At 53.1% G+C, this 27,855-nt stretch overlaps 1 protein-coding gene across 5 annotated transcripts in view; it reads right to left on the bottom strand.

Moving 5' to 3' along the window:
• The window catches only part of HNF4A (hepatocyte nuclear factor 4 alpha), a 33,250-nt gene extending 7,027 nt beyond the window's left edge, over positions 1-26,223 (bottom strand). For 2 of the 5 annotated variants that reach the window (XM_082858245.1, XM_082858247.1), the window contains exons 1-8: positions 20,908-21,092; positions 16,657-16,831; positions 15,473-15,567; positions 9,527-9,633; positions 8,671-8,826; positions 4,683-4,770; positions 3,633-3,788; positions 577-843 (exon numbers count right to left, since the gene is read on the bottom strand). In XM_082858245.1, the coding sequence (XP_082714371.1) occupies positions 577-843; positions 3,633-3,788; positions 4,683-4,770; positions 8,671-8,826; positions 9,527-9,633; positions 15,473-15,567; positions 16,657-16,831; positions 20,908-21,022 (1,159 nt within the window). In that variant the 5' untranslated portion in view covers positions 21,023-21,092. Of the gene's footprint in view, positions 1-576; positions 844-3,632; positions 3,789-4,682; positions 4,771-8,670; positions 8,827-9,526; positions 9,634-15,472; positions 15,568-16,656; positions 16,832-20,907; positions 21,093-26,001 lie in introns of those variants that run through there. The other 3 variants (XM_082858246.1, XM_082858248.1, XM_082858249.1) reach the window with 2 other exon arrangements.
• Positions 26,224-27,855: the final 1,632 nt, after the last annotated feature.

Below are 27,855 nucleotides of genomic sequence, written 5' to 3'. Positions count from 1 at the left end.
CTTATCTTTCTTGAAGACACGAGCCTCCCCTGCTGCAGGGCCTTTTGCACCTACATCTCTTGGAACGTTTCTCTCTTGGCTTTTAAATGTTCTCTTTCCTTCCATCAGGTCCGTGGCATAAAAGTCACCACTTCAGTGAAGTCTCCCTTGGCCAACCTATCTAAAGAGGCCCCTTTTCAGTTATACTCTATCATATTACCTGGTTATTTCAAAATCTGTAGTTGCCTTCTTTATTATATACTTGATAATCATCTGTTTCCACGAGCCTTTATACACAGTGGCAGGCACACGCACACTCACACTCACACACACACACTCATACACAACCTCCAGGAGGACAGAATCTTGTTCTCTGTTGAAACTCCAGCACTTAGAACAGTGACTGGAACATGCTAGCTTCTCAGCACCCGAATTAACAGACCATTATCCCCATTTTCCTGACGAGGAAACTGAGGCTCAGGTAGGTAAAAGGATTTGCCGAAAGCTACAGAGTGAGGAAGTGCTGGAGCTGAGAGATGAACTCAGGTCTGCCTGAGGCTGTGTCTTGGGGAGGCCGCCCACCCCAGCCCCGCCCACCTCTCATCCCTTCCTGGGCCGGACACGGACCTCCCAGCAGCATCTCCTGCAGCAGGTTGTCGATCTTGGCCATGCCAAAGAGCTTGATGAACTGGATCTGCTCGATCATCTGCCAGGTGATGCTCTGTAGGGTGGGCAGCAGCAGCAGCAGCTCGCCGAAGCGGCCACGTGAGTCGTACTGGCGGTCGTTGATGTAGTCCTCCAGGCTCACCTGCACCTGGGAACGCAGCCTCTTGATCTTGCCTGGGTCGCTCAGCCCCTTGGCATCTGCAATGGGAGAGCTTGTGCAAGGGAGGCAGTGGGGGCCACCTGGAGCATCTGGGGAGGTGGGACCCAGATGTCCCCTTACTCCTGAGGCCCTAATAGGGGGACCTCGTGGCCCAGGTTCACATAGGGAGTCCCCAGCAGCGCTGGGGCAAGGATTCACGGTCCTCAAGAATCAGAGTGCGCTAATGCAAGCTGTAGCTTCCCGGACTCAGGCAGAAAAAGGTTTCTGTCACATTTCCTAAGATGCAGAACTGGGAGAAAGAAGTGGAAGATGGGGGTAAGGACTTCAGGAACACACCCAAGAGGGTACCTTGCAACCGTCTCATCTTAAAGATGGGGAAATCGAGGCACGGAACAAGGAAAGGACTTGGCCCAAGCCACACAGCCATTTGTTGGCAGATCCATGATGTGAATTAGGGCTCCTGACTCCCAGGTAACGTCCCACCATCCAGACCTCAGCACACACTTCTTCTGCTGCCTTACAATAGCCTCCCCTCTTCTCTGCTCCCTTGCCTGTGTCATCTTGGGGTCTCAGCTTAGTTTCCACTTCCTTCAGGAAGCTGTCTCCATTCTGCCCTCCAAAGTCTGCACTCTCAGTGTCCATGGTGTCCCCAAATTTCTGTGGCTCTTCCATCACTACTGAGCACACAGGATGTAATTGTCTCTTCCACTAGCGCAGGCTCCAGACGCGCAGGCTCAGCGGCCATGGCTCACGGGCCCAGCCGCTCCGCGGCATGTGGGATCCTCCCGGACCGGGGCACGAACCCGCGTCCCCTGCATCGGCAGGCGGACTCTCAACCACTGCGCCACCAGGGAAGCCCTCTTTTGTCTTTTTAAACCCACTACTTAGCACCATGTGTTGTCAATATTTGTTGAATAGATAATTAGATGAGAGGATGGGTACATGGATGGAAGGATGAATGAATGAATGAAAAAAAAATCAATGGATACATTCTAGATCCTTAACTAAGAAGGTGATTCAAGTGGTCATCCAATAGTTAATCTCAGCCGTCATGGAGGTAATACATTTATTTCCTCTTTTATTTCCTCTTTTATGGATAAAGTAAGCAGCAGAAAGAGAACTTCACCCACATTTCCAGTCCAGGGCTTTCTCTTCTGGGCCACGTTTGTGCATTCTTTCATTCAGTCAATAAATATTTATTGAGCACCACCCACGTGCCCGGCCCTGTCCTAGTTCACCTGCCCGTCCAAGCCAGGTTGCTGACCCTGACTCAGCATCAGTAATCCTGCACATTTTACTGAGCAGTTACTATCCATCTAGCTCCGTGCCAAGCACCACAGGGGATGCAGCCTGGGCCAGGCTCTCGAAGAAACTAGAACTAGAAATCTTACCCCCTCAAGAAACGGGGAATAGTGTGTGGTAGGTAGGAACATGGGCTTAAGAGCTGGATAGTCTGAAGTTCAAATCCAAGCTCTGCCATTTCCTGGTTGTGTGACCTTGGGCAAGTTAATCGATCTCCCTGTGCCTCAATTTTCTTATCTGCAAACTAGTGATCATGACAATTCCTACCTCACAAGTAAGAAAGCGAGAACATCCACAGGAAGCGCTTAGAACGGAGCCTTAGCGAGCGCTCCATAAACAGTGCTCATTTCCTCTGTGTCACTAATTTTACTAGAGGCGATCTCCATGCAAGGAGGGCCTGGCGCTAAGAACAGCGTCTGGCACACAGTAGGTCCTGTCTCACATGGAAGGAGGGAAGGAAGTCAGCAGGCTTTTGCAGCCCAGGCAACCATCGTGACATTGTGAAATGAAATCACACTTTGCACAAAGACACAACTACAACAACGTTGTATAAAAGTGCAGGTGGGGGCTTCCCTGGTGGCGCAGTGGTTGAGAGTCCGTCTGCCGATTCAGGGGACACGGGTTCGTGCCCCGGTCCGGGAAGATCCCACGTGCCGCGGAGCGGCTGGGCCCGTGAGCCATGGCCACTGAGCCTGCGCGTCCGGAGCCTGTGCTCCGCAACGGGAGAGACCACGACAGTGAGAGGCCCGCGTACCGCAAAAAAAAAAAAAAAAAAAAAAAAGTACAGGTTGAAAGTCAGTAGATGGAATGGGGAGAGTGGGGCGCATTATCTTTATCCTGCTAATGAAAGGTTAGGAGATACTGCCTACAGGTAATGGGACAAGAAATAATAGCATAAGCGCAGGACATTATAAAGGCGAACAGTAGAGACACTGAAATAGCAAGAAAAATAGATTAGGAGGATGGGGGAGAAAAGATGGGAGTGGTGATAAAGAAAAGTGCAATCCTCAGCTATCACAAGAGGGAAAATATGTTCTAAAATGGATAAACCAAGGAATAGAAGGGTTAGCATTTTATTTATAGCTGGAGAGGTAACTGCCAGAAGAAACAGTAAAAAGAATTGGAAATGGTTCCCCCATGGGGAGTAGGCTTTGGGCAGGAAAAGTGTGGTGGGGAAGACTACTTCCATTTTAAGTGTGTGTAAATATTATTTCGATAAAAAATTTTTTTGAGGGAAAGAAAAGAAGGATGGTAGAAGGTAAAGAGCAGAAAGCAGGGAGGAAGGGAAAGAAGGGTAAAGTGGGAAAGAAAAAAACCAAGCCTCTGGAGTCAGTGCACCCTATCAAGCCATTTCAGCCCTTTGAGCCTTAATTTTCCTCATCTGTTAAATGGAGCTAATAGAAATGGCCTCTCCTGGTTGATGTACTAAAGAGAGGAGGTGGTAAACTCAGGGTACATAACCCAGTAGGAGAAGTTCGGCAGAGGGTCCAGAGCATCAGGGGAGGGTGGGAGGTCTGGGCTGTACCTGGGTCAAAGAAGATGATGGCTTTGAGGCAGGCATACTCATTGTCATCGATCTGCAGCTCCTGAAAGGGCAGCACCAGCTCATCCAGGATGCGGATGGACACACGGCTCATCTCTGCCAGCTCTGGGCAGTGCCGAGGGACGATGTAGTCATTGCCTGGATGGGTTGGGAAGGAGAGGGGATGGGGAAGCCACCTGGGTGTACCTCTCTCCCCTAGCTTTGGACAAGCCCTGCCACTGGCAGTTATAATGCAGCTGGTGCCCATGGAAGGAGGGGCCTGTGGGAATTGTCACGCCCATTTTACAGATGAGGAAGCTGAGGCCCAGATTAAAGGAATGAGTTGCTTGCAGTCACTGGACTGGGCCTGGAGCCTGACTTCCTAGGACCCCTTTCACATCACCCAAGCTCCATTCTTCAACATGACAACAGACCCACAACACTGATGACATTAAAGGGCCACTTGGGAGGCATAAAAGCACCAAGGATAAGGGCTCAGTTTCTGGAACTAGACTGCCTGGGTTGAGTCCTGCTTCTACCACTGACTAGCCAGATATATTTGGGTAAGTCATTTTCTGTGCCTCAGTTTTTCCATCTATAAAATGGGAATAAAGTACAGAGCTTACCTCATATGGTCGTCATATTAAAGGAGTTAGTATTTGTAAAGTACTCAGACTAGGGCTCACGGTGCGCCCTATATAAGTATTTAAAATAATAAACAAACATGCTATGAAGGCATAGGTGACATAGGCTGGGGGTTTGTGCCATTCCTGGATGTCTTTTGCTCCTACTCCCTAAGTACATGAGAATGCACAGGTTACTCCAGGGCTAACCCTGACTGTGCTCTAACTTCCATGCTGGGGAATTGAGTTCTTCGAGTCCACATTTCTTTGCATCTGAGTGGGGTATCCGGTTGAGAATACTGAGGACAGGACCATTCCTGATCTTTCTCCCTCACTCCTGCATACTACCATGGAAATCTCCCGTGCCCGGGTGTGCTCCATGCTGGGCACACCCTCTGCAGAGCCCTGGCTGTGCAGGCAGCATCCTCACCTAGAAGCAGAACGTCCTTGAACACCATGGAGCGCTTGGTGGCTCCGAGCAGCAGGTGCTCGCCAGCATGGGCTCTGAGCAGGGCCACCTGGAAGAGAGAAGGGATGGCGTCCGGTGTCCACACCCCCGGGAAGGTGTCCACACCCCTGGGAAGGCTGCTCCCGGCCAAGTCAATGACCCTGGGCAAGTCAGCTTAATGCTCTCCTTGCCTTTACCTGCCTGAATTATAAAATGGGTATCAGAAAACTGCTGCCTTGGAACTTCCCTGGTGGTCCAGTGGTTAAGACTCTGCACTTCCACTGCAGGGGGTATGGGTTCAATCCCTGGTCAGGGAACTAAGATCCCACATGCTGTGCAGTGCGGCCAAAAAAAAAAAAAAAACAAAAGAAGAAAAGAAAGAAAAAGAAAAGAAAACTGCTGCCTTCCTCCCATAACGGATAAAACTGCCTGGAAGGGTAAAGAACTTGTGCTCAGAGCCGGGAGACCAAATGCTGAGCCTGTCCTTGAATTGCTGTGTCCAGGGTAGCTGCTGCTCCCCTCTGGGCCTCATCTGCATGGCTGGTAAAACTAACAACTGGGTATGTGGTTTTTTTTTTAGCAGAGACTTAAAGGCTTTCATCAGACTCTCAAGAGGGTCTACAAACCCAATAAGTTCTAAAACTTTTAGAGCTTTTTCCTGAATTCCTACCCATGGATAAGCTATGAAAGATTATGAAGACTGTTTTGTAAAAATGCAGATTCTCAGGCCCTACTGCCAGAAACGCTGATTCTGTATGTCTGGGGTGGGCCCAAGAATCTGAAGTTAACAAGCTCCTTGGTTGATTCTGATGCACCGTTGTGTTTGGGAAATCATTACTCCAGGAGATCTCCAGGGCATCCACCCACTTGACGCCAGAAGATTCTAGATTCTGAGAAAGCGTTATAAGAATCTGGACATGGATGTTGCTTCCCGAGGCAAAGGTGTAAGCACTGGTCCTTGGCAGGAGATCTGCTTGACCGACCCCTTCCCTACAGAGAGGACAGGGAGGCCTTGGAAGAAGACTGAAGTCTGAGGTGGGAGCCCTGCCAGCGCACAGGAGGACATCGCTTGCCCTTTCAGAACCACCTGCTTCAGTGCTTGCATGAGGACCAAAGGATGGGGCTGGTCAAACAGTAGCAGGCTGGTAGCGTCAAGGATCTTATCTGCAAGGTTGGGTTGGGGAGTTTCGAAGTTTTTTAGCAGGCTAAGCTAGGAAGCAAAGATGCTTTTATTCATTAATTCATTGGATTGCTCATTCTTGTAGTCGTCAAATGTTGAGTATCTACTAAGTGCCAGACACTTGTTTGGGGACACAATGGTGGAAGGAAAGCAAAGGAGTGAGGGAGGAGGAGAAAGAAAGAAGGAAGGAAGGAAGGAAGGAAGGAAGGAAGGAAGGAAGGGAGGGAGGGAGGGAGGGAGGAAGGAAGGAAGGAAGGAAGGAAGGAAGGGAGGGAGGGAGGGAGAGAGAAGGAAAAAATAGATTGATGGAGGGAGGGAGGGAAGAAGAAAGGAACTTGAGGGTCATGTGATAAAGAGCAATGAGGCAAGAGCAACTACATTCGATGAGGAGATCATAAAAGGCCTCTCCAAGGAGGTGAAGTTGTTCTAAGGCACGGAGGATACCTGGCACATAGTAAGCATTCGATAAGTATTTGTTTGAATGAAGCAGGAAGGAACAGGTGAATGGATGAGCCAACTACTTAACATCCTCTCCAGATCGAGCCCCTCCTACCGCCATGCCTTTACCTCCTCTGTTCCCCCATGGTTAAGCCTGGTGAGGGTGACAGGAAAAGAGGAGAAACGGCAAACAGCCTTGGAGGCGAGAGCTCCCTCTCCACGACCAGGGCAAAAGGAAGCCAAAGGATGCTGATTACTGAGCACGTCCTATACGCCAGGCGCCATGCAGGACTTTGGTCACTTACCCCAGTGCCTCTGCCATCAAGAGGCAGAAGACCTGGATTCACATCCTGTGGCTGCCTTGTTCTGTGACCTTGGGAACATGGCTCTTTCTCTCCAAGCCTTAGTCCCCTTATCCAATGCTACCCAGCCTTCTAGGTTTCAATGGGTTGATGTCCAAGACAAACCAAGAAGCAAACAAACTTGGAAGGTGGTTCCTGGGGCAATGTCGACAGACAGTGCCCCCAATTCTCCCAGGTGTGCCTCACTCATCTTGGGCAAGATGAGCTCCTTATACACCATGAATGGGGAGCTGGGAACCCTCCTGGCCCTGGGTCTAGCCCCCTAACATGGTGGCTGTTCTGGGGGCGGGCAGGCAGGGGGGTGGTGATGTTAATGATTATTCTGTGTTACTGGCCACCCATCACTGCTCTCTGAGAATGCTCTGAGCCCCAGCCAGGAAGGTTTGGGTGGGAAATCGAGGTTAACAATTGCTTAGCTTGGGGGGGATCTTGTTGCCCTGTTGAGCCCCTGGGAAGGAACAGGAGGGATTAAACATTAATGCAGACTCTCCAGCAGAGGGGACCAGGGCCAGAACATGAGGAGCAGGGGAAAGGCAGGGGCCGCTCGGCCGAGATCCCTGCCTTGTCATCCCTTCCAAAGCAGAGAGGAATCCAGGCGAGAGGGCGTCTGATCTAGCCCCCCCATGAGGGTGAGGGCCAGCCAAACCAGGGTTTTCACAGCGTGTCCCACCAGGTGATACTAACGTACTCCAGGAGAGCCTGGGCATCAGAAGACTTCGAGAAGCCCTAGGCTTCCCAAAGTTCCATAGCTGCCTTGCCTGAGGACTTCTCAGAAACTTTAATAGACCGACACGTGTTGCCAATCTTTTGTGCAAATGTGCAAAACAGAGAAGCAAATGCACCAGGAGCCGGTACCTGGAACACTACCCATTGGTGTCCCTCAGCTTCCCTTGGAGCTGAGAAGGTGACCCAGCCCAACTTCTCTTTCCCAAACAGGGAAAGTGTCTGCAGAGGCCTCGGGGGTGCCCTGGGCAGGCACTACCATTTACAGTATCTCAGAAACTCAACTGTCCTCAGCCCCCGCCCCTTCAGCCCCCTTTTTCCCCTGGGACATTTTTTGGTATTCCAAAGGAGGTGCTTTGGGAAATAAAATCCTGAGTTAAGCCATCTTGGTGGGATACAAGGAAGAAACTGACAGTTAGGGAGGTCCGCTGTGGCCTGGGACTGTGTAGGTGCCCTATTACATGATTCACGCTTCTCAAATGGTAAGTGGGAGATTGGGACGGACGTGTACACACTACTATATATAAAATAGATAACTAACAAGGACCTGCTGTATAGCACAGGGAACTCTACTCAGTACTCTGTAATGGTCTATATGGGAAAAGAATCTAAAAAAAAAGTGCATATATGTATATGTATAACTGATTCACTTTGCTGTACACCGAACTAACACGACATTGTAAATCAACGATGCTCCAATAAAAACTTTTTAAAAATGGCAATGTCCCTCAATCCTCCCAACAGCTTTCTGAAGTGGATATTACAATTCCTACTTTACAGATAAGAAAATGGAGGCTCAGAGAGAGAAAGTAATTTGTCCAGGATCACACAGAGAACCTATCTTAGAGCAAGGGCTCAAGCCCAAACCTCCTGATCCCTGCCCCTGACCCCCTACCAACATCCTCCCCAGGAGAGCTGCCTGGGGCAGCGGTGCAGTGGCTACTAGCCTGGACTTTGAAGCTTGTCTGCCTGTTCTAATACCAGCTGTGTTGGATACTAGCTGTGTGATCTTGAGTAAGTTACTTAACCTCTCTGTGCCCCAGTTTCCTCACCTATAAGATGGTCGTAATAGCACTGATCCCCTAGGGTTGTTGGAAGGATTAAATGAGCTAATATTTATAAAGTGATTTAAACAGCTCCAGGCACACATGAGCACTGTGTATGTTTGTTAAATAAAATCAAACCAGTCCAAGGCTATATCCCAGGTGGGCCAGCAGGACCCACCTGCCCAGGGCCCGCACTGCCCGCAGACCGTGTTCACCCTCACCTGGTCGTCCAGGGGGAGCTCGCAGAAAGCTGGGATGTACTTGGCCCACTCGACGAGCACCAGCAGCTGCTCTTTCATGGACTCACACACATCCGCGATGCTGGCGATCTTCTTTGCCCGAATGTCACCATTGATTCCAGAGACAGGGGAGGTGATCTGGGGGAGATGAAGGAAAATGCTGGGGATGGCCGGGCCCTCCTTATATCCTCTGTCCCCTGCACAGAGCCCCCGCCCCGGAGAGTTCTCCTGTCTGGAAAAGGGCAGCTGGACTGTGGGTGCCTTCTCAGCTCTGAAGGAAGCTCAGGGAAAACCGGAAAGGGAGGATACTGAGGAGGCAGTTATGGGGGAAGAAGCTCTCTCTGGGCCTTTATCTGCTGCCTGCCCCTTGTGCCCTCCTCCACCAGCTCCTTTGAACCCCAAGGAACCCCTCAGCCCTAGAGGAGAAGCAGAGCAAAAATCCTCGTCCTCATCGGATAAGTGGAGAAACCACTGCCCAGAGAAGTGCTGTGACTTGCCCAAGGTCACACAGCAAGGGGTTGGCTGAGCCCCATGTGCTACTCTGTCCACTTGTCCACTCCTCTTTTCTCTCGGGGCTAAGCTGATCTCAGGCCCTCAGCGAGAGAGAAAACTGCTTGGCTTGCAGAATGCAGGCCCCACAGGGCCCCTGAGTGCCGGCTGTGGGTCTTTGCTACTAAACCGGCTGAGCGACCCTGGTCTCAGTTTCCCTTCTGTGATAGCTGAGGGCCCTCCCATCTGCTGCGCCAGGGCCTGGCTGGGGAGGTCAGGGGTGGAGTTGAGATTCCTCTTTGGGGTGAGGGATCCCCCAGGTGGGTGGATCCTGGTGGATCCCCAGTACCTGCTGGGACAGGACCTCGGCCTGCAAGAGCGCGTTGATGGAGGGCAGGCTGCTGTCTTCGTAGCTCGACCTGCGAGTGCTGATCCGGTCCCGTTCGTTCTGGACGGCTGTGAGGAGGCAGAGAGAGGTGGGGGTGGGGGGCTCCCGTGACATGAGGGGTGGCTGAGGAGCAAGGGGAGGTGGCTGAACCCAGAGGGAAGGACTGCAAGGCTGGCCTGGAACAAAGGAAACAGGGTTGGAGGTGGGAGTTGGGGGGCGCCGGGGAGCGTCCAGAGGGCAGAGCCCAGATCAGCATGTGGGAATGGGGGGAGATGGGTCCTGGCCCAGACGTGGGAGAACTTGCCAAGCACCACAACTGCCCCGCACACAGCTGGGTGGCTGTAGGAGTGACCCAGCCATCACTGGAGGCATGTAAGGTCGTGATGACTTGACAGAGGGCTGAAGGTGGGTCTTGAACTTTGAAGAGGGGATCTGTCTAGATGACAGGTTTTCAAGCTCTGTTTTGAAAAAGGGTCCCTTTCTTTCCAGATGAAAGTGTATAAAACAAGCAAAATGAATTGCTCTGGGTGACGGAGATGGTCAGGGATTCCTGAATGTGGAGGCAAAAGGCCTGGAGGCCTTTGTGGAGGCAAAAGGCCCCACCTGCCCTCAGTCATCAGCAGGAAGTGCATGTGCTCTAGACAAACCTCTCAGGAGCAGCTCAGGAAAGCTCTGGCTCCCTCCTGACTGACTGCGGGGGCCCCCTGTCAGGAACTCAGAGACCCAGGGCCTCACCCCCACCCCGGGCATCCCCATCCTGGCCTAAGATGTAAGGTGGTCCTTCTGCTGCCCTGGCCTGGCCCTCGGAGTCCGGGAGGCCTCATGGTGGAATGTTTTTGAAGCTGGAAGGAGGGAGGACGAGGCGGCAGGAGACCTGGGTTCCTGTCGGGATTCATCCCTCACTCTCCATGTGCTGGTGGGGGTCACATCCTCTCTCTGGGCCTCGGTCTCCCCATCTATAAGCTTTTCCCTCCAAACGTGCTCCTCGGGGTCTTTCCCATCCCAGGAACAGGCAGGTTCTTTCTTCCTCCCAGCCTGGGAGTCTCACTATGTGCCTTTTTTCTCACACTCCAAATTCCATCAGAAAGCTTTGCAAGCTCCATCTGCGGCTCCCACTCCAGGCTGGGCCCTGGGGCAGTTCAGACCCTCCTCACCGGTCACTGTGCTTCTGGCCTTGCCCCTGCCATCTGTGCACCTCTCGAAAGACAAAGGGATCCCCTAAAACCCAACTCAGGTCATATCCCTCCACTGCTCAAAACCAGGACCTCCCCATCATACCCGGAGTAAAGAGACAATTCCTCGCGATGGTCCTGTCTCTCCCATCTCGCTTTTATTCTCTCTGCCTGTCAAACCTGCCTCCCCGCTGTTCTGGGACTCACTCGGCCACTCTCCCTCAAAGCCTTCCCGCGGCTGTTCCCACTGCCTGGAATTCTCTTCCCCCTGCAGCTAAGCTGCTTCTTCTTCATTTACTCACGTCTTTGTGCAAACATCACCGTCTCAGAGACACCTGCTCTGACCATCCTGTCTGATGTGGTATCCCTCCCACAGGCTCTGCCCTTTCTCCAGCCTTATTTTTATTTTTTTGCTGTACGCGGGCCTCTCACTGTCGTGGCCTCTCCCGTTGCGGAGCACAGGCTCCGGACGCGCAGGCTCAGCAGCCATAGCTCACGGGCCCAGCCGCTCCACGGCATGTGGGATCTTCCCGGACCGGGGCACGAACCCGTGTCCCCTGCATCGGCAGGCGGACTCTCAACCACTGCGCCACCAGGGAAGCCCCTTCTCCAGCCTTATTTTTCTTCTTGGTACTTACTCTCTGTTTCTTTCTTCACTCTCTGTCTCTCTAAGAGAAGAAAAGCTCCAGAAAGCCAGAACATCATCCCTATTGTCCGCTGCTGTAGCCCCAACAAGTAGAACGGAGCCTGGCGCACAGTAGGTGCTCAATAAATATCTGTTGAGTGGCTGAAAAAAGGCGCAGGATGAGACAAGCTCTGATTCTTGGGCACATCCTATGCCCCGTTTCTCAATGGAACGTTGACATTCCCGCTATTCAACTCTCTCCTGATTTCACACATTGTTGAAATCAGAGAATGAAAGTCAGATAGTGTACAGGGAGCCCGGGAATTTAGTGGGATATGATAGAGGTCCCAAGGTAAGAAATCTCCTCTCCCCAGACCCACCATCCTGGACGGATGCCAGCTCCCAGCACCGCTCCCCTGCCTGAGTCCCGCCCCGCCCGCAACACCCCTCCCATGGCTACCAGCCCGCACCCACCAGGGCGCCAAGTGGCGGCCTAAGAAAAGGGCTGCTGTCAGCAGCTGGGGATTGGGCTCCTCAAGGTTAGGCCGGTGTTATCAGTGCCCGGCGCGAGCTCAGTCACGGAATGATGTTTTCCACATGTTTGCTCAGTATTAGCAGGGTCGGGGACCTAAGGTAACTTCTATTGAATATTAACTGGCCCGGGCAGAGGCGGAGAGGAGGACCAGCCTGTCTTCCGAGAGAACCCCTGAGTCGGGGCGTAGGGGAGTGCTGGGCCGGGGTTCCCAGGAAGGGCCTCTCAGACGGCCCCTGGCCTACCGCCAGCTTGCACCTCCTGCACCCCTGGCTCTGCGTCCTGGGCTGGATTTCCGACGCCAGGAGTCAGACATTTGTCCTGGGTCTACCAGCAGGGGCCCAGGAAGGTGTAGGTTTAGAGGAAGAAATTTGAGACCGGCTGTTGAGCCCACTGATTCCCCAGATTTCTTCCCAGAGTCTTCGTTCTTTCAGGGAACCCACTTCTGACCACCGTGGAATAGCCTCTGGCCAAACTTAGAAGACTTTGAGGTCGAGAGGAAGTTTCAGGAATCTCGACCGAGAAGGTGCCTCCCAAGGCCATCACTACTAGATTTCATCCAGGGACCTTGGTGTCTGCTCAGCCCTGGGGAGGCTGAGCTCTAGTCCTGCCTTCCCCCACCCCGACCCAATCACATCACCTCTCTGGCCTCAACTTCTGCATCTGTAAAATGGGGAGGGGGTAGATCTGATGACCTCGTATACAACTGACTGGTCTATAAATGCTATGTTTGCGGCCCATACCTTCCTGTTCTCAGGGGCAACTTTTGAGTTTTAATCCCTGGATCTTCCTAAGGCCATCGAGGACGGGAAATAAAAACTGGTCCCAACTCTCCTGATCACTGGGGCTTGCACCGAGAATCTCTCTTGACCTCCCACCAGGCCGAGGAGGGGTGTTGGGACTGTAAGACTTAGGTAGAGCTAGTAATGTCCTGACTCCCAGAACTTGACCACAGTGGCAATGGAACACGTTGTTACCCTGGCCTGTTCTCAAAGCAACCAAGCAACTGCATGTGTCATGATCTCCTGGTTAACCCAAGCATGTAAATAAGCACCAACCTTTACTAGCCCACACTCACTTGCCATCAGTCAATTCTCCTATCCTCCTGGAGTAATGCCACCTTCTCCAAGACAAGAAGCCATTGGCTATTCTCAAGCCTAAGCTAAGGCAGAATGGCCGGGGGCTCTCCCTCCCCTTCCAGGAGCCAGGATCCGGGCCTGCTGCCTCTGTGGCAGCCCAGTGGGAGGATCAGGGAACAAATACACATGTCCTGGTGGGCAGTATGCACTTGTACGGGTAGATCAGTGGGCGTAAAGGTGGACTCACAGAGCTGGAAGGGTTCATTATCCACCCCTGTCCTTTTATAGATGTGAACACTGGAGCCCAGATGGGGCAGAAACTTCCTCGAAGTGACACGTGAAAGTGACTCTGAATATTTAACAAGAGACGTCTATAAAGACCATCCAGATGCAGGACCAGGCTACCTACAGCCTAGGAAGGTAGCCATCTGCTCAGGTGAGCTGCCAACCTTTCTCCCACCTGCCTGTCACAAGGCCTGGAATTTTAACATGAGAGATTCCTTCTCTCAAACCTAAAATCTTAGGCTGTCGGGGTGATTGATAGAATCACTGGCTCTTAGACTATAGCTCTCAATCTTTCTCTTGCCTCCAGCCGTTCATGCATGCCTCATATTCCCATTCATAACATTTCTTTCTTTCTTTCTTTTTTTCTTTTTTTTTGGTCACGCTGCGCAGCATGTGGGATCTTAGTTCCCCGACCAGGGATCGAACCTGCGCCCCTGCACTGGAAGCATGGAGTCTTAACCACTAGACCACCAGGGCAGTCCCCCATTCATAACATTTCTCATTCCACAAAGTCGTTCTCAAGTTCAAGGTGAGACTGGCTCAATCCCATTGATAACTGGGTAGGGGAGAGCAGGGGGGCATCTGCCTTTTGAAAAAGGCCCTCCCCGACTTTGAGGATAACTGAGGTCTGGATGAGAGAATTGTGTTGCTGCGAGCCAGAAGGGGCCTTGGAGACCACGCACTCCTTCGTGAGGATCACAGGCCCAGGTTTCCCAGCAGGGCTAGTGAACTCTAAGGGCTCTGTAGGGATGAGACCCAGAAGCTGTTTCCGAGGGAGGGAGAAGAGAAAACAGGGGCTCAGAGGTAGAGTCGGGGAGGGGGAGACAAGCAAAGCCAAGTTCCCGTCCTTCTCAGTCTGCCCGGGGAAGGCTGGGTCCCAGGATCCTGCTGCGGTGTAGGGTGGGGTGGGGTGTGTGTGTTTGTACAGAACTAGACCAAGGGTTTTGGCTGCTGTGCCACAGCTGCGGGCTGGAAGCGAAGGTCTGGGAGCCAGTCCCAGGGCTGGGAAAAGTGAGTTGAGCAGAGAAGGAGACAGAGATTTGAAAATGAGCTCAAGTTACCCAGAGAAGCGGTTAAAAGATGTTTGCCAAAAAAAAAAAAAAAAAAAAAAAAGATGTTTGCCTCCTGAGCTTAGGCTGAAAAACTTTTAAACATTCCTGGGGTCTGGAGGGCACAGTAGGCAGCACTGAGGTATCGTCTAAACAGCAATGAACTCGGGTCCAAAGCTCTGGGTTCAAACCTCGCAGCTTGTCTGACCAGCTGCGGGGCCTTGGGCAAGTTGCTGAACCATCCTGGGCCTCAGTTCCCTCGTCCATGAAAAGCAGGAAGGATAATAGTGCCACACAGGGCTGTCATGAGAATGAAAGGAACTATCAACTGTGGAAACGCCCAGCCAGGGGATTGGTATCTGCTGGTGGCAGGAGGCCAGGGAGACCCGAATAAACATTGTGCCCCAGCGTTCCCACCCTCCTCCACCCAGGATGAGTCTGGGGCCTTGTTCCCTTTTCCTAGTATGGGAGAACGCTGGGTCACCCGATGCCCAAGAAGGAAGATTAAGAAACTGCTTGCGGGGGGCTTCCCTGGTGGTGCAGTGGTTGAGAGTCCGCCTGCCGATGCAGGGGACACGGGTTCGTGTCCTGGTCCGGGAAGATCCCACATGCCGCGGAGCAGCTGGGCCCGTGAGCCATGGCCGCTGAGCCTGTGCATCTGGAGCCTGTGCTCCGCAACGGGAGAGGGCACAGCAGTGAGAGGCCCGCGTACCGCGGCGGGGAAAAAAGAAAAGAAACTGCTTGGGGAGGAAGCTCAGCTATAGAACTCTTGCACCCCCGCCCCCATTCCCATTTGCTGAGTCTGGGTGGTGGGTCCACGGATGTTCGTAGTGCCGTTCTCTACACTTTTCCTAATGTTTGAAATAGTATATTAAGAAAAAGCACCCAACTCGGCTGCCTTGTGTTGGTAAAGGCAGGCAGGGGTGGTGGCGCTGGGAACCTGAGTAGCTGAAAGTGGGAGCTTATCTCTTGGAATCTTTCTCAAGACCAAGCCCAGCCCCTCCCTATGGTCAGATTTTCAGGCCCTCCCTCCTCTCAGCCGTTAGCCAGTCACCCTGGGGCCTGTCACCAAGTCATAAAGTTGTGGCCGCAGTTGTAAATGGCTGCCGGGAGCTTGCGGGTGCAGGTGGGACAGTGGGGTGGCAGGGGGAGGGTCGAGGCTCACCTTCCTTCTTCATGCCAGCCCGGAAGCACTTCTTGAGCCTGCAGTAGCGGCACTGGTTCCTCTTGTCCTTGTCCACCACGCACTGCCGGCTAAATCTGGGGAGGGCTTTGGATGGTTGGGTAGAGAAGAGACAGCCTTCCCCCTCCCAGGTCTGAACCAGGATCCTGGCCACCTGGTTGACCTCCAGCCTCTTTGTTCAAACCTTTCATCCCAGGAGTTCTTCTGCTAACCAACCAGGAGCTGGAGAGGCCCCTATGGACTCTCTGAGAGCCCAACCATGTCCCGCTAAACATGGGGAAACTGAGGCTCAGAGAGGCGACACGTGGCCTCAGACCACTCAGCTGCAAGTACAAGGCACTGCTATTTCCAGCATATCCTATAAAATCCCAGAGCCCAGAGTGGGTTCCTGATTGTGGATCAGTGTCAATACTTGGTCCACATAAGCCACATTCTTGGGGGGGTGGGATATGGAATAGAGGCAGTACCCACAGTGGTTATGGGGGGGACCCTGAGTGTCAATCTGGGCTCTGACATTGATTCAAGCTGGGTGACCTTGGGCAAATTCCTAGTCCTCTCCAAGCCACAGCTTCCTCATCTATAAAATGAGAATAATCATAGTAACGACCACAGCGGGGTGTTGACAGGTGACAATGAGATAAGTACCTTAATGGGGCTCAGCACACAATCTGTTCATAGTAAGGGCTCATAATGGACAGCTACCATTATTTTATTATTGCTGTTACCCAGAATGTGAGATGCCTTGAGAGAGGTGGAAAGGCCGGGGCCAATCCCCTATTTGCCCCAGAAAAAGCACCAGGTTGGGGGATGGTCCTCATCCTCTGAGGCTTCAGAATTGCCTTGATCCTAAACCACATGGGTCCCCATTTGCTAAATGAGAAAAATAACAATGAGCTTCTGGGAACAGTTAATACAGGCAAAGACTTAGTATGGTGCCTGGCACATGGTAAGTACTCAATAAATGTCAGTCTATGGCTTTATGATCAATAAATGAAGTTTCTAGAATAGATGTTCCCATCTGGATCTGCAAGGACTAAGAAATCAGAGGAGGCTTGAAGGGCTTGAAGGGCAGATGCCTCTGGGACCTATTCAGAGAGAGGACAGACCCGGGGGGACATTAGCCCACGTGCACCCATTTCCCAGCTGGAGAAATCAACGTTCCTCACCTGCAGGAGTACATGTGGTTCTTCCTCACACTCCTCCGGAAGAAGCCCTTGCAGCCGTCACAGCTTGAGGCACCATAGTGTTTGCCTGTGGCCCGGTCCCCACAGATGGCACACAGGGCGCTGACACCCAGGCTGTTGGGTGCGTTGAGGTTGGTACCTTCTGATGGGGACGTGTCTGCACCACAAAAGAAAAGTGAGGACACAGCGGGGGCAGAAAGTCACCTCCTGGAGGCCCTGCTCTCCTGGTGGTTTAGATTCAGAAACTGATATGAGCATTGTGGGTGGGGACCTCCCCAGGGCTTCAGCCTCAGCTACACCTAGGTGCTGTTATGCTCCCTCCAAGAACTCGGGCAAGTTCCTCGCCATTTTGGAACCCCCATTTTGCATCTGTAACTTAGGGATGGTTGTGGCACTGACTTCACAGAGTTGTTTGCAAAGGTCTGTTCCTCCCCATCGTGGAGACCGCTAGCCCCAGCTTTTCTCTGGGAAGGAACGAAAACCTGGCTGTCTCCTAGGATGCATCGGACCCTTGTAGACCCTGATTGGCTGGGTGGAGGGGACCGTGGGAGGGGCAAATATTCCCCCAGCATCTGCCCAGAACCAGGTCCTGTTCCTCACTCCTCACTGAGTAAACAAGTCTGGGTGGCTCTCAGCTTGGTACCCAGGGGCCCTGAAACTCTCCCAGGGAACAGGAAGACATACACCAAGGACAGTGGCTCGTTTGCCCTCCTGGAAGGATCGTGGCAAGGATCTGGGCACCTCATAGCAAAAGCTACTGCATCTATGTAAATGTGAAGAGGGGAATAAGAGGCAGGTGGCTGGGGTCCTGGGTACTAGTACTGCTACCAACTTGCTTGTGGCCTTGGGACAAGCTCCTTTTCCTTGCTTCAATTTCCCCTGGGCCTCAGTTTCCCTAACTGCAGAGAGGGGCAGTTTGACTGGTCCAGTTGTTTTCCATTTTTTTTAAGTTTCAGCAGCTGAACCCTCTTTCTTGTAAGCAAATCTTCCACCAAGGATAGACCTCTTAGAGAAGCTGACAAGCACTATCGACCGTCTCCCCAGAAAAATGCCTACATACGCACATCTCACAAAGTCACACACACACGTGTTTTCATAGAAACCCTGAATCCAATCTTGAATTCCTAGGGAACATCTAGCTAAGAACTGGAGAGGGATATAGTGCTGTAGTTAAGAGCACAACCTCTATAGCCCTTCTGCCAAGTTTAAATCGTAGCTTGCCCACCTCTTAGCTGTGTGACCTTGGTTGCATTAATTTACTTCTCTGTGCCTTCATTTCCTCACGTGTAAAATGGGGAACATGATAATCCCCAGGTCTGTTATGAAGATTCAGTGAATCAATATATGTGAAGTGCTTGGCACATAACAAGCACCATATCAGTGTTTGTGAAATGAAAACTTTTCTGCAGAAGAAAACTCTGGGAGCAGATGACTTCCAGCCTCCAAGCACAAGTGGACATCTCATTGCTGCTGTGGCCTAGCTGAACATCACCTAGACTCCCGAGGGTGCCCAGGAGTGCGGCCCCCTCCACTTGGTGAATTATTCCTGGAGATGGGGATAATTGTTAAACTGCGTTGGTGCCCTTTCTCCCTCAGCCTTGCCTCCTCCAACCCCCAGGAGAGCTGACCCCACAACTCAGGCGGAGGCTGGGGGAAGGGGCTCCCATATCCTGGGCAGGATAGGCTGGGCGATGCCAAGTGTATCACCCCACTCCCGGGGTCAGCTGATGCTGGGTCAGCTCCCATTCTCCAGGTGAGAACATCAAGGCTCGGAGAGGACAGGACTTGCCCAGGGTCGTCACATTGCTGTTAAGTAGAGGAACGAGATTTATGGTCCAGGTGTGAGGGCCAGTGCTGTCCTTATTGGGGTGTCTGCTGGGTCCTCTGATAAACAAGGACTTCTGCCACTCCTGAATCAAGAGTGGCAGGCAGGTAGGGAGCTATCTTTGGAGACTTCAAGCCTCCAGCCCAGGATGTATGCAAAAGATAACCCCAACTCTCAACCCACTTCAAACTCCAAGGGAGAACGTAGACTCTTCTTAGAGATGCTCAGAGTTCCTGAGACGACTCATGCGGGGCCAGGACCAGTTACCAGCGCTAAACACTCAGGTGCCTTATCGTTTTTTTTTTTTTTTTGCGTTACGCGGGCCTCTCCCGTTGCGGAGCACAGGCTCCGGACGCACAGGCTCAGCGGCCATGGCTCACGGGCCCAACCGCTCCGCGGCATGTGGGATCTTCCTGGACCGGGGCACGAACCCACGTCCCCTGCATCGGCAGGCGGACTCTCAACCACTGTGCCACCACGGAAGCCCCAAGTGCCTTATCTTATTGGATCTTCTGGTTAGCCCTGGGAGGCAGGCGCTATGATTTACTCCCACTTTACAGATGAGAAAACTGAGGCTCAGAGAGGAAAATGGCTTGGCAAGTTCACACAGGTAGGAAGGATTTATGCCAGAATTTGAGCCCCGATCTTTCTGGCTCCAGAGCTGGAGGCTGTCCTGTCTTCAGAACAGCCGGTAAGGAGCCTGGCCTCTGTCTCAGGAACACACAGTTCTCGGGAGCTGGAGATATGCGCTTTGAAGGGGTGATGGGGGCAGCCCAGGGCTGGGCGGTGACCAGGTGTGGCAGCACACGCTATCCCTCTGGGGTCACACAGACCCTGCCTAGTGCAGCAGCTTCTTGTTTACCATTTCCTGTGTGTTTTCCCCTCAGTTCCCTCACGTGATACCCGGACACTCCTAAAAGCCGGCCGGCCAGCAGGCCTCAGGTGACTAAGCCCATTTTGTAGAATATACAGAGGCCAGGAGAGGGGAGGTGACATGCCCAAGGTCACACAGTGAGTGAATGGCAGGGGGAGGCGAGCAGCTGGTAAGACTGACCACGGGCAGTGCCCACTGACCACGGGCAGGGCAGACACCTCTCTCTGGCTGAGCTGAGCTGACCCAAGTTCTACAGACCTCAGCTGAAGCCGCGGCGCCATGGAAGGAAGGCAGGTGGAAGGCCAACCTCGGCCAGCTGCCCTCTCTCCTGTGAGGCTGGCCTTCGACCAGTCAGGTCCCAGGCCTCCTCCCTTCCCCCATCTCTTTGTACAGGAGACCCCCCCCACCTTCAAATGTGCTCTAGGTGATATGGGAGCGTATGTATAAACCCGGGGAGAGACACACAGGCAACACGATCTGCTCTAAGACAAACGGACCTGTTGCTGATGTGAATCGCATTTGTTGAATGGCAACCCTGCACATCACGTGTACACAATCACATCACGTGTACACAATCACATGTGCTCTGGACCCCCGAGGGCAGGGATGCACGCACACACACAAGCAGGTATAAACAGGATGCCCAAACGGGACATACACCCAGGAAGCTCGGGGCACACAAACCAATCCACATCCACAGACCACGTGTGCAAACATCCACAGACACACGTACACACACTCATCACCGCTCACGGACATAAGCAAGACAAACGCAGGCATTCCCTAGGGACACCAACAAACACAGACCCACTCAGTGAACAAATGCAACTAGAAATAAGACACAGAACACGCACACACAGACAGGCGAACACAAACATGCAAGTGGATTCCCGGAAACACGTTTGCAACACACTGCCACCTGCCCACACGCGTACACGGAAACTCATGCATGCACGCCAAGAGGAGGTCACGATCGCACACCAGCGCGCACGCACACGGCACACGCACTACTGATCCGCGTCTCATTTAGCAAAACCTCCCTGAGAACTCCATTTTCTCTGAGTGGGGTGTTCACCCCAGGAAAGTCCCAAAGATGCCCTGAAACACAGCTGTACCTCCATCCACCATCCCCAGGGACAGGACGTACCTTTCCCTCTCTCTGGACCTAGAAGGGACCACGTGGACCAGTTACTGGAGCTGGACACCAAGAGGAAGCTCCCATGAAGTCCCCGCTCCCAGTGACACGCTGAGCGGGGACAGCTTTGGTAACGGGGACCACAGGGGCCTGGCAGGAATACCTGGGACCTCCTTTTGCTGAAGATTTGCCCTTGCAGCACCCCCCCAACCCAGAATACCTCTGGTCACTGTACCTGGGCACATCTGCTTCACCTGGTAACATCTGTGCTCTCACCTATGGGACCAACGTGCTAATCTATCATTCTCCCAGTCCCAAACTGAGTGCTGAAGACTCGCTCCCGTACCTGGGCACACCTGCCCCCAACTGGCACACCTGGGCACACCTGCCCCCACCTACCATTGCCCATCGTCAACACCTGCACATTCTCAAACTCCAGGGTGGTGTAGGCTGGGTCCAGCGCAGCACTGTAGTCGGCCATGTCCATGTCGACAAGGGTTTTGGAGAGGCGCATCCTCCCCTCTTCACACCTCGGCCACCTGCCCTGCCCAGGATGCCCACCCCGAAGGCTCTGGGCCGAGCCCCAGCCCCCGCCCTCCGCCCTCCCACCGCCTCCTCCCAGGTGCCCTCTCTGCCTTCCTGCGTTTCAAACCGTCCTCTGGTAGGATCTGCCGGGAGTCTTGGCCTAGCCCCTGCGAAGGGGTGGAGGCTCTGCCAGGGAGGGCTGGGGGTTAATGGTTAATCGGCTCCCCCACTGGTGGACCGGCTGGGCGGGGCCACAGGGATTTGGCTGTTTGCTGGTTTCTGGCTGACCCCCCGGAGTGCTGTTACAACGGATGGGGCCCCAACTCCCCAGTATTGTGTTAGCAATTCTGTAAGATGGGCACACTAATTCACCAGCCTCCATCTGACCCTGACTCAGCCACCCTCCAAGTCACTGTCACCCCGAGTCAGGCTGATACGCTCACATATACCCTGGGACACTGACAGCCCACCTCCAAGATGCCCTAATGCAGTAACTTCCCCAGTCATTGACTTCGACCCTCAATGCTCTCGCAGAGATAAAGCCGCCTCAATGGCTCACGAATCAGAAACATAAATCCCAGGCCCCAGATACCAATCTTCTAGATCCTCGTTCTGGGAGCACCCTTCCAGGTTCCTGCCTCTCCTGGGAGCAGGAAGGACTGAGAGGCCCACACTGCTGTCTGGGTCCCCCGCCCTGCTCCCCAGGACCCCGCCCTGGCCACCACCAGTCCTCATAGGGGGCTGCTCAGTCTGTCACAGCTGCTCAGGCCCAGACAGACTCCATCTCCCAGGTCCCCGTCACCTCGTCCTGTCGCCCTCCCCCGTGCCTCCCCCTCCCCTTGGGGAACAGGCGGAGACAAGGCTTACAGCCCCACAGACCTGGATTAACATTCAGGCGCCTACCACCTCCTAATCGTGACTTTGGGTAAATGATTCTCCTCTCTGAGCCTCAGTTTCCTCTTCTAGAAAATACACAATCAACTTCAAAGGGTGGTCTGAGTATTAAAAGAGATGGCATTAGGAAAACACCAAGTGGTGCCCAGCAAGCGTCCATCCCCTCTCCTCCTGCCCCCCTTGGCCTCCCTTTCGTATCTCCTTTGTTTCTCTCCACCCACCTCCTCCCTCTAGAGTGGGCTTCACGGGTGAGCCACCTGAGCCGTGCACAGAGCTCCACTCTCAGGCTCCCGTGTTTGGTTTAATGCTCGGCTGTTCTGAACAAGGGGCCCCCCATTTTCGTTTGGGACTGGGCCCGCCTGCCTTCAACTCATGGCTTACTCTTTTCTTCTGCACCCTCCAGCCCTCATTGCCCATCGCGCAGACACTTTCATGAGCTCCCAGACTACCTGGGGTGGTGGAGCTGGAAAGTGCAGGCCGACGTAGAAAGATCTGGGACTCTGGAGGCATGGGAACCTGTCCTCCTTTGCTGGCGGGAAGGGCCGAGCACAGGGATTTGGTAACAAGAGCGAGAGTGGGTGAACTAGTGAGAGAGTGCATGAATGAGTGAGTGGGTGGGTGAATTAATGAATGAGTGAATTAGACAGTGGGTGAATTAGAGACAGCGTGAATTAATGTGAGTGGGTGAATTACTGAAAGAGTGAATGAATAAGTGAGTGAATGGGTGAATGAATGAGTGGGTGAATCAGTGGGAGAAGCAGCAGGTGCCTGAGGGGTGTGTGGAGGCACCCTGCTCATATTCTTCCAACCATTAGAAGCCCTTTCTCTGCCCCGTGTAGCTGTGTTCTCCTCCCTCCATCTTCCCCCTGGAGCTGAGATAACTGGGGTGGGAGTTGGAGGGGCGGGCAATTGTTCTGGAGGAGAAGAGAAGCTGGATTTGGTGTCAGGAGACCTGGGTTTAGGAACTAGCTCTGTCACTATTTGGATAACTTTCCTTAAATCACATCTCTCTAAGGACCTCACTTTCCCATCTGTAAAATGGGGTGAAGATACTGGCCCAGTTGTTTATTGATCAGGACAAGACAGCAAGGGAGGGAGGGAGGAAGAGAAATTCCATAAGGGCTGATGGAGAAGACTTCAACTCCTGGTGGGTTCCTCCCGTGCTCTGCCAGGAACATCTGAGTCTGGCTCCAACAGCCTTGGGGCCAAGGCTGAGCGGGGCAGGAGACCCAACTGAGGCATAAACACAGAGGAGAAGGAGGGGCAGCTCTGGGAGGGGCTTTCAAGGGCTGACTCCGGGTCCTGCCACCTGTCTGGCACCTGTGACAGGCCACACACCGCTAGTCCTCTCACAAGCCTAAACGTATGGCATCTCATCGAGTCTAAGAGGCGCAGTTCCCTATTTCTAAAAGTGGGCTGGGATCGCTGGCATGTCGAAGTGTAACGGTAACAAAAATAACAATTTTCAACCTCTACAGATGGCATCTTAGATTGAATTGAATAAGGTCTATGATCAACTAAGGTCAACCATGCCACACACATGCCTGTTACATGCAAGAACTATCAGGTGGGCAGCCTGCACACGACAAGCTACTCTGTACACAAACAGTGGCATACGTGCTTTACCAAACGCACAACACGGGTGACCCACTGCCCGTGAGGCACATTCCAGAAACCTATTTCATATCCCATGTCCCACCAATCACAACCCACCCCATAAGTAAATCTACCCACCCATGAACTAGGACTTGCATAATCTGTTACATACACAAATCACCCCACCGTTAGCTGACCCCAAACAATACCTTCTAGATACACGTCCCTCATATAAATGACTGGCCACCTCTAAGACCTACTGGCTCTGTGGTCTCAGGCACGTTATTATTTCAAAGCCTCAGTTTCCCCTTCTGTAAAATGGGCCTAACTTGAAGTTTGTTGTGAAGATGACACACATCTGCCCCCACACCTACCCCCACCCCACCCTTAAAGGATAAACCATGGACCTTGAAATCAGAAAGACCTGGGTCAAAAGTCAGGCACTGCCAACTTCCCAAACGCTGTGACCTCAGGTTCCAGCTTTCTCAGCCCTCATTTTGGCATCAGACAGCTTGATACCTTTTCCGCGGGGACAGTACGAGCATTAAATGACCGAGCGTAAGCACAGAGTGCAACAGCAGTGATTACTGTCATCAGTGGCTGACTCCTTGACCTTGGCCACATAATCAGTTGGAATCGGGACCCCCCGCACAGGAGAACTCCAGGGACGGCTTGCCCAGGCCTGAACAAACCCTGGCCTCTACGCCATCAACTCAGCAGTCCTTCTTCATCTCTGGTCCGGCCCCTGGGGCAGTCAGACCCCAGCTCAACATGCCCCAGTTCCCAGGGGACAACAGAGAGGTCTCAGAGCTCAGCTGGAGGTCCCACTCCTTTTCGTTGTAGATGGAGAAACAGGGGCCTCAGGAAGGGAAGGAGGGGTGTTTTGAGACCACTGTCCTGGGCAGCCGGGGGTCGGGGAGGGGCGGCAGTGGGCAGGGTGCTGAGGCCTCTGGCGCGGATAGTGGTTAAGGGAGCCGCCGCTCTGGACCACAATATTTTTCTTTTAAATGACAATAATGGCTAATGTTTCTGGAGAGAATCTGTGCTAGGCCCAGTGCTAAGAACCTTCCACTCTTCTCTGTTTATCTGTCCCACTTTGTAGGTGACAAAACTGAGGCTCAAAGAGGGGAAGTCACTTGCCTAAGGCCATAATGATGTAACAGGAGGGGCTGTGATTGGAACCCGAGTCTGACTCCAGAGCTTGAGGGCTTTACCCCCTCCACGCTGCCTCCCTCCTGGATTCCTGGAAAGAGCCCTGGAATTCTGGAGCGCTGGTGGCTAGTGGTTCCATTGTCACGTTACTGCCAGGGAGCTCGGGGATCTGAGAAGTGAAGGAGCTTGTCCCGGGGCACGTGCAAGTGCAGAGGCATCCTCCAGACACCAGCCACCATGGGCCGCCTGGCGTCTTCATGTCCCCTGGGCGCTCAAGTCCCCACTATCTCCTGTCTCCCCTCCCCCGCCCACAACCCAGGGAGTGGTGCAGGGAACCCGGGACTTATCAAGACAGAGAACAAAAGTCGTGGGGGAAAGAAGCCAAGAGCCATCTCCACTCCTGGGTAGGGCCCTTCAGTTTTGCCCCTTTGAAATTTCAAATTCCAGTTTGTGGACAAAGTCCTAACTTTCTCACAATATAGGTCCCCAACAACTGACCAAACTCCAGTCCAGGCAGCCGGCAGGCCTAGGGCTGGTGTGGCCTTGCTGCTTCCTTTGGCAGCTCTCGAGGTCTAGGGGGAGGGGTCCTGGACCAGCTGGGGTCTGTCAGGTCATCCCTGCAGCCACAGCCCACCCCACAGGGACCCCTGCCTTCCACCAGAGAGGACAGCCCTCTTCCTGGAGCTGGGATCTGACACTGGCTGGTGCCGACAGCACGTACCAGGTAGGCCCCCTCCCTCCTCCGGGCATCTCTTCTCCCTCCTAGCACTCCTAAAACATGGCTCATCCCACCCTCCTCGTCCTGGGTACAGGCCCTGTTGGCTTAATCCAATCATAGAACTTCAAGACTGGACAGGGTGTCCCAGCCAATCCACCCATTTGGCAGATGGAGACACCGAGGCCCCCAGGAGAGTGGCAGCCGGCTGTAGGCTGAACCTGGGACATAGACCCAGGGCCCCTCACGGAGCCCTGAGGAGAGAGGACACATGCTCCAGGCCATGCAGAGGCAGCAGGGGGAGTTTGGCCTTAACAAGAAGACCAGGAGCTTGGTGAGGCCCCCTTTGCTTCATCCCAGCCCTCGAGGGCCCTGGCAGTGCCTCCTACAGACAGACCCCAGAGGGTGGAGTGTCTGTTCACTCAGTGACTGATGGCCATTCGCTGGGGTGCCACGGAAGTACTTCCGAGAGGAAGAGGAGGAAGCTCAGGGCTGAAGGCCAGTGGGTTTGGTAGGAAACATTTATGTGGTTAACTGATAACTCAGCCCCATCCTTGGGCCCCTGGAAGCCTCCTTCCTCCCTCTCCGCAGCATGATTAAGACGAACTTACCTGCCTGCTAATCATTGCTGAGCCTGTTGATTTTGCCTTAAAAAATTAACTGGGCATGAGTTTGCGGTTTGCCTCACCCCTAACCCTGCAAAGCAAAGGCCTGGGTGGGCAGGAGGCCGCCGGGTTATGCAAGAGGCCTTCAGCCACCCCACGCACAGCGAGCGCCTCCTCTGCTGCTCTCCAAAGGGTAGGTTTTGCTCAAGAGTCAACAGTCTGCTTGTTTCCCCTGCTCTGGGTCCTGAGCAAATTTGCTGTGTTACCAAAGAGAGATAAAAGCAGCTGGGGGGTGGGGGGGCGGGGAGAGCTTTCCAAACAGGGATGCGAAGCGGCCGCTTTGAGCTGGGGATTCTAGAATCCTGCGGTGTCAGAGCCAAGGGAACCCTTAGGAGGATGCGGCCTAAGGCCTTTCAAACTGGGTTCTCAGGTCCCAGGAGCCAAGGGAGAGTAGGCAGAGGCCCCACTTCACCCAGTGCCTGCCTCTTAGGGACACTGTCCCTCAATATTTCATTTGAGAGTGGAGCCAGCTGTTGTTAATGAGAACCAGAAAACTACTGGTCCAGCCTCATCCCCTCACTCATCGTACAGATGGGGAGACGGAGGCCAGAGGGGGGGAAGTGACTCGTCCAGGGCCAGAAGGTCACCCGGGTGTCCTGAGTCTCCAGCTAGGCTGGGGCAGACAGGAGCTCTCTCTGGTACTCAGTGATGTATTCTGGATGGTAGTGAACAAGACGGCACTGAAAGGCCCTTCTTTGCTTTTTACCCTCCCTCCTGGGGCTGGCTGGAAGCAGAGTGGTGCCTGAGAGCCACCGGAAGGCCCAAGTCAGGGGGATCTCACCTGGCCCTGTGTCCTGCGAGCCCTCTGAGAAGCAGCCATGAGCTGCAAATCAGAGGCTCAAAGTTATAACCCATCCCAGCCACGTCCTCTCTCTGGAGGCATCAGGCCACAGAAAAGGATGCAGAGCCCTGCCCTGACTCTCAAGACCTCTCTGAGTCTCAGTTTTCTCACCTGTAAATTGGGAATAATAATACCTAACTCATAGGGTTGCTGCGAGGATGAAAGGGAGTGGGATATATGCAGTGACAACCATGGCCAATGTTAATGGAGTGGGATATATGCAGTGACAACCATGGCCAATGTTAATGGAGTGGGATATATGCAGTGACAACCATGGCCAATGTTAATGGAGTGGGATATATGCGATGACAACCATGGCCAATGTTAATGGAGTGGGATATATGCAGTGACAACCATGGCCAATGTTGATGGAGTGGGATATATGCAGTGACAACCATGGCCAATGTTAATGGAGTGGGATATATGCGATGACAACCATGGCCAATGTTAATGGAGTGGGATATATGCAGTGACAACCATGGCCAATGTTAATGGAGTGGGATATATGCAGTGACAACCATGGCCAATGTTAATGGAGTGGGATATATGCAGTGACAACCATGGCCAATGTTAATGGAGTGGGATATATGCAGTGACAACCATGGCAATGTTGATGGAGTGGGATATATGCAGTGACAACCATGGCCAATGTTAATGGAGTGGGATATATGCAGTGACAACCATGGCCAATGTTAATAAGGCTCTTTTGAGGGTTTTCCATGTGTTAACTCATTAATCCTCACAACCACTCTGTGAAGTAAGGCAATGTTTTTATCACTATCTTATAAACCTGGAGCACAGAGAGGTTGAATCATATGCTGCAGCTCACACAGCATATAAGAAGCTGGGATTCCAACCTGAGCAGAATCTGTGCTCCAGAGTCTGTGCTCCTAACCTCCAGGCCACCCTGCCCTTCCAGGGCTGGCACATAGTAAGTAGTCAATGAAAAGTGGCCAGTA

This window comes from Leucopleurus acutus (assembly GCF_964270905.1).
Source record: "Leucopleurus acutus genome assembly, chromosome: 16".
Classification (NCBI taxonomy): domain Eukaryota; kingdom Metazoa; phylum Chordata; class Mammalia; order Artiodactyla; family Delphinidae; genus Leucopleurus; species Leucopleurus acutus.
The sequence above is the reverse complement of the archived record's forward strand: the minus strand, read 5'-3'. Positions and strand labels throughout refer to the sequence as shown.